The sequence below is a fragment of the Lepidochelys kempii genome, chromosome 8 (assembly GCF_965140265.1).
Source record: "Lepidochelys kempii isolate rLepKem1 chromosome 8, rLepKem1.hap2, whole genome shotgun sequence".
NCBI lineage: Eukaryota > Metazoa > Chordata > Testudines > Cheloniidae > Lepidochelys > Lepidochelys kempii.
This window is the reverse complement of record NC_133263.1, coordinates 78,877,476-78,894,130: the sequence shown is the minus strand read 5'-3', so window position 1 is coordinate 78,894,130 and position 16,655 is coordinate 78,877,476. Positions and strand designations below refer to the sequence as shown.

Below are 16,655 nucleotides of genomic sequence, written 5' to 3'. Positions count from 1 at the left end.
AGATAATTTCCAATGGGAACTCTATCCACTTCATTTTCCTCCCCACCGTCCCTGTCCCTCTTCAGGGACTCTTCTCACAAGAGACTTCAGACAGGAAATAGATGACCTGCTGTGCTTTGGGGCTATAGAACCCTAACAATCCCACCCCCGCCTCCAAAAACCTTCTCTCTCATGCCCCTAATACCCTCCAGGTTCACTCCCAGGCTCCTTCCCTCTCCCTCAGCTCCTCTGTTACCCCTGACTCCCCCAAGCCTTTGCACTGCTTCTGACAGGTGCAGGAAATACAGTTTTGTATTTTAATTTAAATTAATTACACAAAGTTCTGTATTAATATGCCTAGTAAGGAATCTATTTGTCAAAAAAAAATTACCAGAATTTTTTTTTTTTTTTTTGTAAAGTGTGTATTGTTACAGACATACTGGCTGACAGATATTTTGAAATAAATTACCAAAATAATTGAAACTGGCATGATTATATGGTTATTTTGACAAAATATGCAGAATTCTCAAATATTGTGTGTAGAATTTTTTATTTTTTGGCACAGAATCCCCCCAGTAGTAATGAGGAGGAGCTTCAACTTTAACTCCCGGTTCTTTCAGGAGTTAGCCGTCAATTGCTGGCAGAAGGTGCACTTGTGTGGGATGTGAACCTCTACAAGGCTCACAATGTAGGAGCACTGTCTATCCATAACTGGTATTGCCTCCCTGCAGGAGAGGCACCATTTGAAGCTGGGGGAGCTGGCATGCCCCTTACTGGGGGCAATCCCTGGAAAGGGGGAAAAACAGGGGTAAGGAAGTTTTTTCCCCCCTTTAAAAAAAATGAATGGAAACCATATAAAGCTAAAAAGAAAATGAACGGAAACTGTAATGGGAGCTCAGAAAAACTGATTTGTATCAATCTGAGGAAAAGAGAAAAGTGGACTGCTATTCACTCCATCTCAGGCGAGGGGCAGTTGAAAAGGAACTGAGGGTGGTTTGCCCGTGCAGTGCTGGTTAGCCTCAAGGCAGCGCATGAGGGAGGGAGAAAAAAAAAACCACAACTATGTTTAGACTAGGACTAACTAACCTTCCGGGGCCAACTAACCTTCCTTTCAGAGCCAGAGTAGTCCTCTCCCCCGGCCCCGGCCCCCCAGTGAGGCGTGGAATCCTAGACTATGATATGCTAAAAGCTGTTCCATTACTAGCCAAGTCATGCAGCCGGGAAGTGATATGGCTGTTTTGCTACAATACTGATCCCAGCAGCAATACTTTCGAGCTTTGGACAATTAAAACCACTCTAGATTTTCACGCAGGGGTCATTGCCGCTAGATGGCACTGCACTTCTGTGCACATATTTGCATATATTCAGTTAAACCACAAGTAACTGTTAGAACTGTCGCTTTGCATGGATCAAATATATTTCAGTCGTCCTGAGATATCAGTGCAGAATGGTACAGCAGGGACTGGGCCACCAGAGATCAGGTACATACAACAAGCCTAGACAGGAACATTCAGCTTCGGAATAAAACTTTCAGTCTCTCTGAGAAAAGGAGACAGCCACAACATACCAGAAACCAATGCCCAGGTAACAGAGAAGTGTCATCATTCACACTGCAATCTGCTGCTATCTTGATCTAATGAGTAGGAAAGAGAAGAGAGAAGGCTAACTGAAGGAATGCACACAGGGGTCACTCTTAAAACTTTCTAATTTTGCCTTAGATAAACTTTACCTCTGTTTTACGAGTATTCCCTATACTTAATATAGAATAGGGACCATCTGGGGAATCCTGCAATTACTCATTACTTAGTTATCCAAGACAATCAAAAGGTTTAAGAGCAACCACTGTATCCGGAATATTAAGACTATCACTTTTATACACACATTTTTTAAATGTTAACCTTAAACCATGAATTTCTTAATCATTTTAGTACAGACATGTCTACTATTGGTTTTATTTCTAAACCTGTAATAACCTTTAAGATTTGAAATAAAGCAACATTTGAAATCAAAATGTAGCATGAGAGAAATACAGACTAAATCGAAAAAAAATGCTGTCAGTCTCAAAATAAGACAACCACAATTCATAGTACAACTGACACTTTATTCCATAGTGATGGGGATACATAGTATAGAAACTGCAAGAGACACAAAAATCGAAGTAAATCTTTTCCAGTATAACAGTCTATGAAATGCAATTATGTTTTTGCCACAAAAAGTGGGCAACAATATACTGTAATAAGGTTCTCAAGGTAACAGAATTGAACACTGTGGTGATTTTGTCATCCTGTTTGTGTTCTGCAGAACAATACAACACAGAACAGTGACTAATATGATTCACATGCAACTCTATACAAGTTACATTATACATCCACTAAAACTTATTAGGTTAAGTGAGGTCCATAGTATTTTGTTCACCGTCACTATATAAAGAGTAGAATTCTTTTCATAGGCTCTTATTTGTTCATCTCCATAACTATCCATCAAATCAGACAATCTGAACCAATAAATAAGTTTCTCCAAATGTTTACATATGAATTTTGATTGTTACCACCAAGGTAGTTCTACCTTGACTGCAATTAAATACTTATGTGGCTGAATAATACCACATTTTTCCACATTTCACTCAAAAACTGCAGTCAGTAGAGGGGAAAAGGATGTCACTGTTCTACATTCCACTGAACTTTTATTTTTAAAACTGAACATAGTGTTCCATATGAGCTATGAACCATTCTCATGGGAATCACTGTGTTACACTTGTCTTAAAACTCCTCAGAATACTTTCTTGAAATGCTGTATTTGCAAGACTTAGAGAAGTGTGTATCTGTGTAGGAAACACAAACATGAGGATGAAGAAGCTGCAGTTTATCATCATATGGTACAGTATGTATGCACATTCTTATCAACAGAGATAAGTCCTTGCTGACACTTTATTCACATTCTGTTCAAGAGGGAAACTTACATATCACATGATCTTCCTAAACTTATGATGATGGAAAACAACATATGGGAAAGAGTAAAAGGTCTGTCACACACACTGTAGAGCCTTCATTTGTACTAAGCTAAATTATTTGATCTAAAATTTTGATTAGAGATTCAAATCTCAGTGCCAGCTATTTACCACTAGACCTTCTGCACTGGAATGACATGGCACATAGTCTTATTTTTGGCATAAGAGGGTTAACATGGTGCAGACAGTTAGTGCATTGTGTTGCATCTCCATTTTTGGTTTGAGATTTTTCTTTATTCGTTGTGGACAATGATCTACATCAGGCATCTGAAAAATGTTGCAGTGATAAGAATATCTGATGTGCAGGATGCTCATTAGCCATATACATGTTGCATCAAAAAAACAGCCATTGTTTTGGTTTGGCTTGAGCCAGGGTTAATGTAAAGGAGAAAGCTAAGAGCAGAGGGAGAGGGGTCTCCTGCTCTCCCTGGCTCAGGTCCCCCAGCTGCCCCATCTCCCTAGCTGCTGCAGTAAGGACTTGCCAGATAGGACTCAGGAGTGGGGGCAGCATGAAGAATAATGCCTGACTAGGAAGTTTCTGGGGCTCCCACCCTTGTCAGCAGTCAGGTGCTGCTGGTCTTCCACTACAGGAGAATAAGAGGCACCTCAGCCATGAATCCCTAACTACCTCTTCTACAGGACAATCTGTCCATTCACTAACTCTCCCTCCCTTCAAAGGGGAAAGTGGAGGAAGGAAACTACTTGCCACCTCTTCCGTTCTCCTCAGAGGGAGAAAGAATACAAGAAACCACCGGCCTCCACCACTACTGACTCCTTCCTCTCCTCTGGTGCAAGACAAGAGAAGAGGAGTCACTCCAACACCCCTCCCAAGATACAGCTCCTGCTGCAGGCTCCCCCTTCCATGTGCAGGGAAAAGACAGGCTTTGTCAGATTCTAGGGGAACAAAGTGGGTCTATCAGTTCCCTCTCTCCTGGCATCTATGCGAGAGGGCATGGGAGAATTACATAAGGAAAGGTTAGGGTGGAATGGGGACATTTGCAAATGAATGGAGGGGAAGAGAGAAGGAGAGTGTAAAGGAATGAGGAGAAAAATGGAGGGTCTACAGGAGGAGGGGGACAGAAGGAGAGATTTAGATGGCTGAAGCGGGAATTTATCAATCAGAAAAAACTTAAAACCTCCGACAAAGGAACAGAGAGACAGGCAGACAAAGAAAGAGATGACTAGGAAGTTGATAAAGTGTTCAGACTATTTGTCAGCCTCCTGGAAAATTCTCACCGCTGCTTCGGTTTGGGAATTTCTCCATTCTTAGTTTACAAATGATTTAAAAAGCTTCATGTAAATACTGCTGTCTATAATTCACTTTACAGTCGTGAAATATATATGAGTCAGTGGGCAAGCATGTTGTGGAATTTGCCACAACAAATATATTTGTTTTAACTGAATACCACAATAGATATTCATACAATTAAAAAGAAATCAGACTACCATTATTCCAACGAGATCCCCAAGGACAGATCAAATACATATGCCAGCCTTTTGGGAAACAATTTCCCTTACTCATGAACATACTCCAGGAATAATGTCCTTCAGCTAATTCTACCACCATTCCTTTGTTTTGAGGTTTGCTAGTAAATTGTCTATATAATTACAGAAGACAAGAACTATACCGACTAGCGGGAAAAATAACTTCACTCCAAAACAGGAAAGAACATAATAGGTAGAGGCTGAAATGAAAATACATATAAAAGATAAAAGTATATTTCTAAAGATCTTTTGTAATTTAACATTTCTACAAGTAACTCAAAACATTCATTTCTGTGGTTCACGTGATCACAAAAATATAGGCTTTTTAGAAGGTGATTGATATATGGCATACGTACAAACCTCTTCCATTCCACCCAATTTGAAAGAAAGGTAACCAAACTGGGAGTCTGAACCCCAGGGCATACCTAGATTGGCTGATGGACAATCTCCTTTCCTATAATTCAAGTGTACCAGACACACATACCTCTTTAATGCTCCTGTACAGAGAGGCTTTCCTGAGCTGCCACCTGCAGTCTGAAATTGATTCTAATCAGGACTACTCCTGGGGGAATTCTGTGCCAATGTGCAATGCAGAATTTTGCAGAAATTAATGTGCACGCAGAATTTCCTTTCCTCCACAGAAATGGGCTGCAGTGCTGCTGGCCGCCGCTAGGGACCCCTGGACCCAGCAGAGCCCAGCTCGCACATAGAAGACACTGCCCTGGCGGGAGGGGAAGGGACCTAAAGGGTTCCTGACCGCTGCAGTTTCCAGCACACCCTGTGGGAAGGAGAGGGTGGCACGGCAGGAAACTCCATGCAAGCCTGGGACCGAGCATCAGCCTGTTTCTCCCTCTGGATCCCTGGGCCCTGAGGGGGAGGGGAGTGGATGTCTGGGCTGTGGGGGAGCGGGGGAGACAGCTGGGCTCTGTAGGGAAGGGGGCAAGTATCTGGGCTAAAGGGAACCCACGGCTGTGCTCGGGGAGGGAGGGGGTTTGGGTGTATTGGCTGGGGGAACTCTGCAGCTGGGCTCTGGGAGGCAAAGAAACAGGAACTGGGTTGTCATAGGGGTTTCTTTAATACACTGCTTCTGGGGGAATTTTTGTGTGTGTCTGTATTGTTGTAGACCTACTTGCTGACAGGTATTTTGAAATATATTACCAAAATAAATTGAAACTGGTGTGATTATGTAGTGTTATTCTGACAAATAAAATATGCAGAATTTTAAAATATTGTGCACAACATTTTTAATTTTTGGTGCAGAATGCCCCCAGGAGTAAATGATTCTACATACGAGTGGCCATGTGATACTGGCCAGAATAAGGAGTATAATCAATTTCACACTGTTCCAACTATCATAAGAAAAGCCTACTTACTACACAAGCCCAAATTCATGGTTCTATTGAATTTCCTTCATTAGCCATATCTTGAATTCCTGACAATATGGAGAGGAAGATAGTGGAAAGACTGAAGAAAAAAAAGGGTGCTGAAGCAGAAAGGAAAGGGAGAAAAAAGGTAAAATACATGGGAAAGGTGTCAAGACAATGGAGATGCTTAGCAAATGGTTAGGAACTAATTTTCCCCCATGTAGTTTTCACACTGAGTATGTAAATCACTAAAGCTAGGGATTAGCTATCATAGTTGATTTTTGCTTGCTCATTGCACTATATTCATCCCAGCAAAAGCACGCATATACCTTAAATACCATCTACCGGGACATAAAAATACACAAAGCAAAAAATTTGTAAACAAGGGTTAATAGCACAGTGGTACAGTAGATTGTCAATAAAAACAATAAAAGTGTGGATATAGATTTGTCTACCTTGCATGTACTTTATTGCCAGTTACAAGGGAGGGATTCTCTATCTCATAATTCTGAAGTTTTGTTAATAAGGACAGAACAACAGGTGAGTAACCCATCTACTTTCTCCACTTCTGTGTTGGCTATAGGGATCAGCATGTGGTCCTTCAGTTTTTCAAAAACCTGGTTAGGAAACAGAAGGAAAAAGTCATTACACTTGAGCATCTCTCCCCTCCATTTACTCCAACTATTTATTGAATCAATATAATGAAAACAAATGTACGAATTTGAAGTTGTGTTGCCAAATCCCATCCCCACCCCAGCTTTGGTGCTCAAGACTTTAAAAGCATCATAACTGTGATGATTCTGCTTTCCTTGGGGAAGAATACAAGACTGTGGAGGGGCCACAAGAGGAAAGGGGAAAAACCCTCAGCTCTCTCCCCACTTCCAGTGTGCTGCTAGGAGTTAGGCGAGTTAAGAAGAGTAACTCTACTCATTGTGTCTCTCATTCTCTTGCTGGCTCACAGTGGATAATTATTTCTTCCTTGAAACAACAGTTGTTTCTTCCCCATATTACCCTGACGATTAGCCAGTTGTTGGTAATAAATAGTAATACTTTGCATCTATATGTTGTTTTCCATCTGAGGACCTCAAAGTGTTTACAAACATTAATGAATGAATTCCCTCAATAATGCAGTGAGGGAAGTAGAATTATTCCCATTTTACACAAAGGGAACAACAGGAGGAGAATGAGATTAAGTAATAAGGTCAGACAAAAATCATTAGTGAAGCTGGAAATACAACCTAGGTCTCCTGTCTCTCCAAGTCTTGTGCTTTAATCATCTGATGTGTTTACATGTGCGTGCGCACACAGGCGTGCACAGTACCGGGGCCCCACCCCAGGAGGTACTGACAATTTTCAACTCCCATTGACTGCAATGGGAGTCAAGAACACTCAGCACCTCACAGGAAGAGCCCCTAATTCGTAACTCTCCCTTTACCTTTGCACTTTCTGGATATTCCTCAGGGGCTCGGTGCAGCAAAACATGGCCTTTGCCTGGAATGTTTAGATATATGCAGTTTGCTGCAGCATCGTCAGGCACTGTCAGTTTGTCATAGCGATGGTCACTCATCTGCTGCATGGTCTGTTGACAGAAGTGAAGTGCAGCTATTTAGAAGAAGTGCACTAGCTTTCCAAAATGAACGTACAAACTCAAACCTAGAAAAAGTAGCTGATTATGGTTTCGCAGGAGTGATTTCACTACATAACAAATAAGGTTTCTTTTTATGTCTGCAGTTCAAGTACAGGACCTCCCGGTACCAAGTAGAAATGAAGTCAAGGTGCCTAAAGTCAGATGTAAATTTTGAAAACCCTTGTACAATGGTGGGATGATTCAGCAGGAACCTCCTCCCTACCACCCACAAAACCGTAGTCGGCCGGGTTTTCTCCTTAAGGGACATGGAGTGATTTTCAGGGGTGCTGAATACCCAAACTCCTTGTTCACATTAATGGGAGCTACAGGTGCTCAGCACTCCTTAAAAACTGGTCATTCGTAAGGTTGCTAAAAATACGGTGAATTAAGTTAATATAAGCAGAAAAGTAACACTCCCCAGCATGGGTTCAGCAGCCTCCAAATTCTTCCCAAAGACATCTTTTGTCTCCCGAACAGCCCCTCCTGGAGCTCTTCCACTAAGCACCTCTGCCCAGGGAAAGGGAGGTGAGCCTATGTTAACTCCTTGTTCATCAGGGGACCACATAGGAGGTATCAACACTGCAGCTTGGAATGAGCTTTCCAGTCCAGGTATTCGTGCTAGTGGGACTTGAGCTAGTGTGCTAAAAACAGCAGTGTGGACATTGTGGCTTAGGCAACAGCTTGGGCTCTCAAGCCCACCCGACCCCCTGGGTCTGAGCTCAGGTCACTAGCCTAAATCTCCACTGGAGCCACAATGTTCACACTGGTGTTTTTAGCGAGCTAGCTCAAGCCCTGCTAGCATGAGGCTGTCTACCCGGGCTGGGAGGCTTGTGCCCAGTTGTGGCATAGACCCACCTGTAGTGACACTGTCAGAACAACAGAGCTGGCAGCAATTGCTCAGGACTTTGGTTTGGCTGCTTATAAATGTAGGGTGAATATGCAAAAGTTGGATCTAAGTTGGGATTTCAAAGACTCACAGAGTCTGAGGGGGTAACTGTATCCAAGGTTTTGGTTTAAGCCCCATCTCTATAATTACAGATGTAAAAAAACTATCTGAAGACAATGAGCCAGATTCACCACTGCATCGCTCCAGCTTTACTGACATAAAACTAGAGTAACAATGTGATGAATGAGGCCCAAAGAAACTGCCCCAAACTCTGGCCCTACCCAAAAATCTTAAGCACACCCAAATATTCTAAATAGGCTATCCTCTTAACCACCGTGTTTTGTGTCTTTGTATGTACTCCCAAACCTCTTTGACCCTTTCCTTGCTCTCCCACCATACAATCTGGATCCCTTTGGCCAGGATCTACTGGCTCCTGATGAAGGAGCAACCACCAAATACACAAGGATCTTATGAGGCAGTTAGAAGAAAAACCCTGTATTTAAACTACTCCCAGCAAAATCATGTGAACAAAGATCTTAGGCCATATTTTGCTCTGAGACGCACTGGTATAAATCCAAAGAAGCCCCACTAACTTTAGAATTACCCCAGAGAACAATTTAGTCTATTGGGTCTAGATGAATTTACATCTGAATGATTTATGAGGTCACCCTTGCTACTGCTCATCAGTACAAAATGACATATGAAGTGAAGCACAGAAAGGATCTACAGCACACCATTTAGTAACAAAGCACCTAATACTTGCACACACCTCCAATAATTCCTTTGTCTGGGTACGCTCTCCACAGTGTAGTCTGACTCATATACATATCCTGTGGAGAATATGAAACTGAAGTAAGGAATGTCATGCATTCCGGAGGAAGTGTTTATCTTACTCTCACTTCTTGTTTCTTCATCAGATAGGAAATTCTGCTGAATTTCCAAGGTCCCATTTACCTCCCTAAAAGAGCTAACAGGTTTTGTTAGAATAAACAGCACTTTTATTGCACTGGGTGCATTTTTGTTCTTGAAGTCATTGTCTTTGCTTTCCTATTTTTGATCTTAACTTGCTTGTATTTAAGTTGCCCTCATCTGTTTAACTTCTCACTGATATTGCACACACTTCCCAGGTGTACAGCCTACAATCACAAGTAGTGACAGGGACTGCTCACGGTAGTAAGTAATAGATGTCTGGAGGATCAGGCCTTTACAGATCACACTCCATAGCGGGCTTTCCTCTTTGCAATTGATCTTTACAGACCCTATTTAAAACCGTATATTCTTTATTAGGCCTGCATCGCACTACTGGTATCAGTAAAGGAAGAACCAGCACCTGGATACAGCAGAGTTTGAGACACTCGTGTTCTTCCATTCTTGGAGGAAAAACAAAGAGAAACCTGTTATTGTAATTGTGTAGTAGCAATAGTTCACCTCTCAGGAACATATTGTGATTCATTGCAGAACACTTGCTTTAGAAGTTGCAAAATGGTATTTAATACAGAATGACGCCGAAACCATTCATACAGCATTCTTTTGAATTCCTTTACTGCATAAAGGGTTTCAGATAGAAAATAATGAATATTGCACAATAACTTCAGTGAGAGGGAAGGCCCTACTCTATAACAGACACATGGCAGATGCATGGGAGACTAAACAAAAGGACTTTTTGGGTGGATTCCTCTCAAAACAAAAGAACATAGAAGTAGTGACTGTATTAATCCTAACACAGAGAAGAAAAGGAGAGTGGGACTAACTAAAATAACAAAAGCAAACTTCCAAGAACCCAGCTGTGAAGAGGAGAATGTTATTTTAGTTAGCTAGTTCCGACAAAGGACAACATAACAATGTGCTCTGTTAGGTACCTGGCCCTTTGGGGACACAGACATTCTTGTATACAATTAAGCCCTTACCCCAGGGGTGCGCATACTATGGCCCGCAGGCTGCATCTGGCCTGTGAGCCGTTTTAAGCTGGCCTGTGAGCTGCACTAGCGGCTCGGCCCTGCTCCAGGGTGCTGGGTGGGAGGCTGGACCACATGGCTCGGTCCTGCTCTGGCGCTCAAGCCGGGGTGCTGGGTCGGGGCCAGACCACATGGCTCGGCCCCGCTGGGTCAGGGGCCGCACCACGCAGCTCGGCCCCACTCCGGCTGGGGCGCTGGGTCGGGGGCCAGACCATGCGGCTTGGCCCCGCTCCGGTGCTCCGGCTGGGTTGCTGGGTCAGAGGCCGGACCACATGGTTCAGCCCCATTCTGGCTGGGGCGCTGGATCGGGGGCTGGACCACCAGCTTGGTCCCAATCTGACCAGGGCACTGCATTGGGGGTCATACCACGTGGCTCCCGGAAGCCGGCCTGGCCCCCCTCTGGCTCCTATGTGCTCTAATGGGAGCTGCAGGGGTGGTGTCTGTGGATGGGGCAGTGAGGAGAGCCACCTGGCTGTGCAGGAGCCAGAGAAGGGACATGCCATTGCTTCTGGGAGCTGCTTGAGGTAAGCGCCGCTCAGAGCCTGCACCCCCTGAGCCTTTCCCCATGCCCCAACCCCCTGCCCCAGCCCTGATCCCTCTCCCGCTCTCCAAACCCCTTGATCCCAGCCCGGAGCACCCTCCTGCACCCCAGACCTCTCATCCTCTGCCCCACTCCAGAGCCTGCACCCCCAGCTGGAACCTGCACCCCTTCCCTTGCCCCTGCCCCAATCCCCCTCCTGCCCTCTGGACCCCTCAGTCCCAGCCCAGAGCAGCCTCCTACACCCCAAAATCCTCATCCCCAGCCCCACCCAAGAGCCCACACCCCCTCCTTTTCTATAGGGGCATTGGAAGGATCCTCTCATCCACCAGCCACTCAAATGCAGTAGTAGCAGCAGCTGGGGATTTCCCCTCCCTCTGCTGGTCACCCAAAGATGGGAGGCCCCCAGAGAGGTGGCAGAGGTCACCTTTCCTCTCAGCAGTGGCAGGAGCAGAGGCAGAGCCCCAAGAGTGGCCGCAAGGTGGCACTTCCAGAGCCATTAGGGGCCAGTCTGCTGTGGTGGTGGGTGTGGGGCCAGGCAGCTTCCTTCCAGGCACAAGCGGTTGCTGGATGGATTACAGCTCACTCATGTTTTCAAGCTTTTTCTTGACAACTATGAGGACTAAAAACATATTTTCTTTAAAACTGAGATTCTGATGTCATCACATGACGATGGGAGGCAGGGTCCTAAGCACATGCCTATTATGCCTATGCCTTAATCCAGTGGTTATCAACCAGGGTATGCATACCCCAGGGGGTGTACAGAGATCTTCCAGGGGGTACATCAACTTGTCTAGATATTTGCCTAGTTTTACAGCAGGCTGCATAAAAAAAGACTAACAGTTTAAAAAAGAACTAGATAAAATTCATGAAGGATAAGTCCATCAATAGCTACTAGCTACGATGAACAGGGATGGTGTCCCTAGTCTCTGTTTGCCAGAAGTTGGGAACAGGTGACAGGGGATGGATCACTTGATGATTACCTGTACTGTTCATTCCCTCTGGGGGACCTGGCATTGTCCACTGTCGGAAGACAGGATACTGGGCTAGATGGACCTTTGGTCTGACCCAGTATGGCCATTCTTATTTTCTTAAGTAAAGCACTAGCGAAGTCAATACAAACTAAAATATCATGCAGACAATGACTTGTGTATACTGCTCTATATACTATACAATAAATTGTAAGTACAATATTTATATTCTAATTGATTAATTTTATAATTATATGGTAAAAATAAGAAAGTCAGCATTTTCCAGTAACTGTGTGCTGTGACACTTTTGTATTTTTAGGTCTGATTTTGTAAGCAACTAATTTTTAAGTGAGGTGAAATTTGGGGTACGCAAGACAAAGACTCCTGGAAGGGGTACAGTAGTCTGGAAAGGTTGAGATCCACTGCCGGCTTAATCTGCCCCTGCCTATGGTTATTCAAACCCTACTGAGAGAGAGACCCAAAGCCAGAGGAGCCAGCACAGCATGCATAATCATGTTTTGAACACATGCACAATTCTACGACAAGCAGTGTCTGATTTTGGAGCCTCAGCTATGTGGAGCTTGGGTAAAGCTTGGGAAAGTGCCACTACTCCCCTCTACCTCCCCCTCCCCCCATGCAATTCCTTCTACATCTAGATCTGCAGGCTGAAAAAAAAATTTAAATCTCATTTCATGGAAGACGCATAAGCAGTAAAAAGACCTCTTCTGTACACTCTAAACTAGGGGTGGGCAAACTTTTTGGCCCGAGGGCCACATTGGGATTGCGAAACAGAGGGCCAGCTAGGGAAGGCTGTGCCTCCCCAAACAGCCTGGCTCCCACCCCCTATCCAGTCCCTCCCACATCCCGCCCCCTGATTGCCCCCCTCAGAACCCCCGACCCATCCAACGCACCCACACTGATCCTTGTCCCCTGACCGCCCCCTCCCGGGGTCCCCTGACCCTAAATGCTGCCTCGGGACCCCACCCCCTATTCAACCCGCCCTGCTCCCTGACTGCCCCGACCCCATCCACACCCCGCTCTCCCCAGGCCCCCTGACACATCGAACCTCCCACCCCCCGACTGTCCCCTCCCGGCACCCCATCCCTAACTGCTACCCCAGGAACCCACCCCCCTATCCAACTCCCCCTGCTCCCTGTACCCCCCTCCTGGGACCCCCCTGACACCTCAACCCCTAAACCCCCCCCCCGCTCCCTGTCCCCCCATCTCCTGGCACCCCACCCCCTGTCCAACCCCCCCCTCCTCCCTGTCCCCCCCCTCCTGGGACACCACCCCCTGTCCAACCCCTCCCCTGCTCCTTGTCTCCTGACCGCCCCCACCCCCCAAACCTCCACGCCATCCAACCACCCCCGGGACCTCCTGCCCCTTATCCAACTCCCATCCCCCCACCCCCTTACCAGGCCACTCAGAGCGGCAGGACAGGCTTATTGGAAAGCCTGGGAGGTGGGCGGGCACAAGCCGCACTGCCCTCGCAGCAGCGTACCTACACGAAATGGGGGACAACAGGGAAGGGGCCGGGGGCTAGCCTCCTCGGCTGGGAGCTCAGGAGCTGGGCAGGACGGTCCCGCAGGCCGGATGTGGCCCACTGGCCATAGTTTGCCCACCTTTGCTCTACACCATCCCCATACAAAACAAGAAGTCTAATGGCCTTCTAATGCAGAAAAAATACATTGATATCTTTTGGAAAAAAGAGACAGGTCATTTCATCTAATTTGTGCATCAGACACCCAATTGGAAAGATCTTTTTAAAACTGCCTTATGTACCAAGATTGTAGCAGTCATGAAGTGAGTTTGTAGGAGTCTGGCTTTCTGCCCAGGAGCACTTGCATGACCAGTTATACTAGCAGCCAGGCATTTCCTGCATGCCTAGTTTTTCTGGGAATTCTCTCTAGCCTATAGAGGGTAATATTCACTGCACATTCTCTCAGCCCTTAGTCATGCTTTCCTTATATTGAAGTCATTCACATGGCCTAAAATGCCTTTTCTGTAATGTTTTACAGCATGTCCTCAGCCAAACTGAGGTAATGGGTAAGCTAAATAACCCTAAATGTGAAACAGCAATACATGGGAAGGAAAAATGTTGACGAATTTAAGAGATACTTTAAATATGTCTGGCATCCTTTAAAACAGTGTTGTATTAGCTCTCTTCTGGTAACAGACCCCAGTTCACTCAGACAGGCCCTTGTGCAGACCCCAGTGACTTCGGGGTACCGCTCGGGTAGAGCTCATTAGAGGAGTGTCACAACAGTCAGCAGAAATGTCACACCTAAAGTGCCTTAACATCCCAAGGACCCCACCGACACACACAGTATACAGTGCATACGTGTACTAAAAAGGTAGGAAAGCTGGCCAAAACTTTATCAAGCAGATGTGTTAGTCAAAAGCCTGAACACATTTCAGTTTTTTTTTTTTTTTTTTTTTTAAAACACAGAAGCCCAAAAACCTGAAGAATAAATTTAGACAGACATTTTTGTTTTCACAGAGAGAGAGCGCGCACACACGCACGCACAAAGCCACAAGTTAGGAAATGACAGAATTAAGGTTACATATCCAACTCTAAATCAGCCCCCTTGGACTCCCACTCACACAGAACACATGCGTAGAATATACGCATATACATTCATATCACATACAAAAGTCTGTGGCAGAGGAGGAATAGTACTGGCTCTTCTGGGTCCCAGTTCAGCACCTTAAACACAAGTGACCAGCCTCTTTCTTCCTGCAACCCTGTCCAAACCATGCATTAAATGAGGAAGGAACCCTGTTGAATAAATATGTGATAATATAATTAAATATTGCATCATAATGCATATGGAGAATGGGTTGAATTAAGGTTGCCAGTGTAACATTAATTCTGGCATTTCCTAACTTTTCAGTGCTTGACTTTGCAGCATCACTATTCTTTTGTATGTAATTTTAGTTTTTGTTTTTAAAAGAAGAATGAGAAATGGAAGTTCCATCATGTGGAATGATACTGATCTCCACAGGAGTCATCAGTAGGGATCCACAAAACACTACTTTACCACAAGTGATAGGCCTAACTGGCAGCAGCTGTTAGCCTCTTTGTAGACTGACTGCTAGATTGATGTTTGCTATACAGTAGCAGGATGTTCGGAATCAGGATCTCTGGGTTCTTCTTTTCCTACCCGTGAACAGAGTATGGTTTCGGGGTACACACTGCACAGCCATGCACACAGATTTGGAACATTTGTTATAAAATGCAGTGTAGGAAAATGGCTAATGGATTTATCATATTGGAAACCTGGGTTCTATTCCCAACTCTGCCAAAAGTGACTTTGTTTAACATCTCTGGGGGAAAGGATACTCGCCTTCCTTCTAACATAGAGCCTGAGGCCTTGTACTCAGTAATAAGGTGCCTCCATAATAATAAACAACAGAAACTGGTTGGGGAAGAGCCAAGTCTAGACCTCCTGATCTCCTCCTTGGTCCCACCCTAACTTCCCTTGGCCTAGGTCAAAGGGTATTTTGAAGTTGCTGCTTTGTCTGCATATTGTCTGGAGCTCTCTTTGTGACTCCGTGTGTCTGAAAGCATGCTCAGTGCAGACAGAATGGTCAGAAACTTTAGCAGTAGGCCTCTCATGCTCTATGGAGCATCTGGAAATGGTGATTTTCAGAGTCTTATACCTTGACCAAATTTGGATGGATTTTCATGGAAAGCAGATGGCACTTCTCTGTCCCCAGAATCATTCTCTTACCAAATTTCAAGTTTCTGATCTAAAGCACGGAGATAACAGAACTGTTCAAAGATTCTGTAGGACAATATTTAAGATGAGATGGCAAAAATACCGAACACCTTGGGAATATCTAAACTATTTTCACTGAAAGTTGCAAAAGGAATTCAAACTGAGGCAGAGAGCAAGCATGGAACATTTCCATCCAAACCATTAAAGTCTGACAACTGAAAAGAGAAGATCATAATGGAAAAATATTGGGCAACTTTAACTATACGTGTCACGATGAACTCTGTCTCAGATGATGAAAATTAAGTGATTCTTGGTGTGGATGGTAACTAACAGCCAGAGATGCAGCAATGGGCAACAATGTCCAGGTTGGCTTGTCTGTGGACCTATGACCCTGCTTAAAGTGAAGAACCAGTTACACGAACTTGGAGGCAGCAGCAGACCTATAAAACTTTCACATGGTTAAACCATGAGAGGGGGGGAAGAGACTCTTGGTCAGTGCATTATAATAGGGGGGCACGCAGAGGGAAGAAAAGGGAAGAGGAAAATTGTGGCCATCACCATCCTGGAAACAGTCTATGGAACAGTTTTATGAAAAGCACCAATGTCCAGACAGACTGGAAGACCTTGATTTTTAAGATTTGATCTGAAAGGCCACCACCTCCCTTCACCTCAGTGTCAGATTTCATAGTACTCCATTAATGTACCTCCAGATAACTAGCAGAGATTTGAATATGTGATTCCATGGAGCCTAGATAGTTAAAAAAACGATGCCTAGAGCACTAAGCCATATCCCAGTAGAGGACATACTCATAAGACGGTTTCATTGTGGATGACTGCTTTACAGAAGTAGTATTACTTATACCCCAAAACCATGAGCCTTTGAATCACAGCTTCTCATATTTAAAGGAATAAATTGGCATTCTAGCATGTTCATCAGTTCTCTCTCTGGATTCACACTGTTTCTAAAAACTGATAGAATGTTTTAAAGGAAATCATGCAAGATTTCCTAGTGAAGCAATAAATGAGAAGGGAAGAAACAAAGTTACCCATTCTCCCAGCTGTGCACAGCAATCGATTGGTTGGATTAGACCTGCTTCGAACAAAGCTATCTACTGTGTTGT

General features: G+C 44.6%; 1 protein-coding gene across 4 annotated transcripts in view; it reads right to left on the bottom strand.

Annotated features, from left to right (window-relative positions):
• Window positions 1-483: 483 nt before the first annotated feature.
• DDAH1 (dimethylarginine dimethylaminohydrolase 1) overlaps window positions 484-16,655 on the bottom strand; it is a 150,007-nt gene continuing 133,835 nt past the window's right edge. For 3 of the 4 annotated variants that reach the window (XM_073357186.1, XM_073357187.1, XM_073357184.1), the window contains 2 exons: window positions 7,271-7,414; window positions 2,060-6,452 (listed from right to left, as the gene is read on the bottom strand). In XM_073357186.1, the coding sequence (XP_073213287.1) occupies window positions 6,336-6,452; window positions 7,271-7,414 (261 nt within the window). In that variant the 3' untranslated portion in view covers window positions 2,060-6,335. Of the gene's footprint in view, window positions 1,613-2,059; window positions 6,453-7,270; window positions 7,415-16,655 lie in introns of those variants that run through there. The other variant, XM_073357185.1, reaches the window with a different exon arrangement.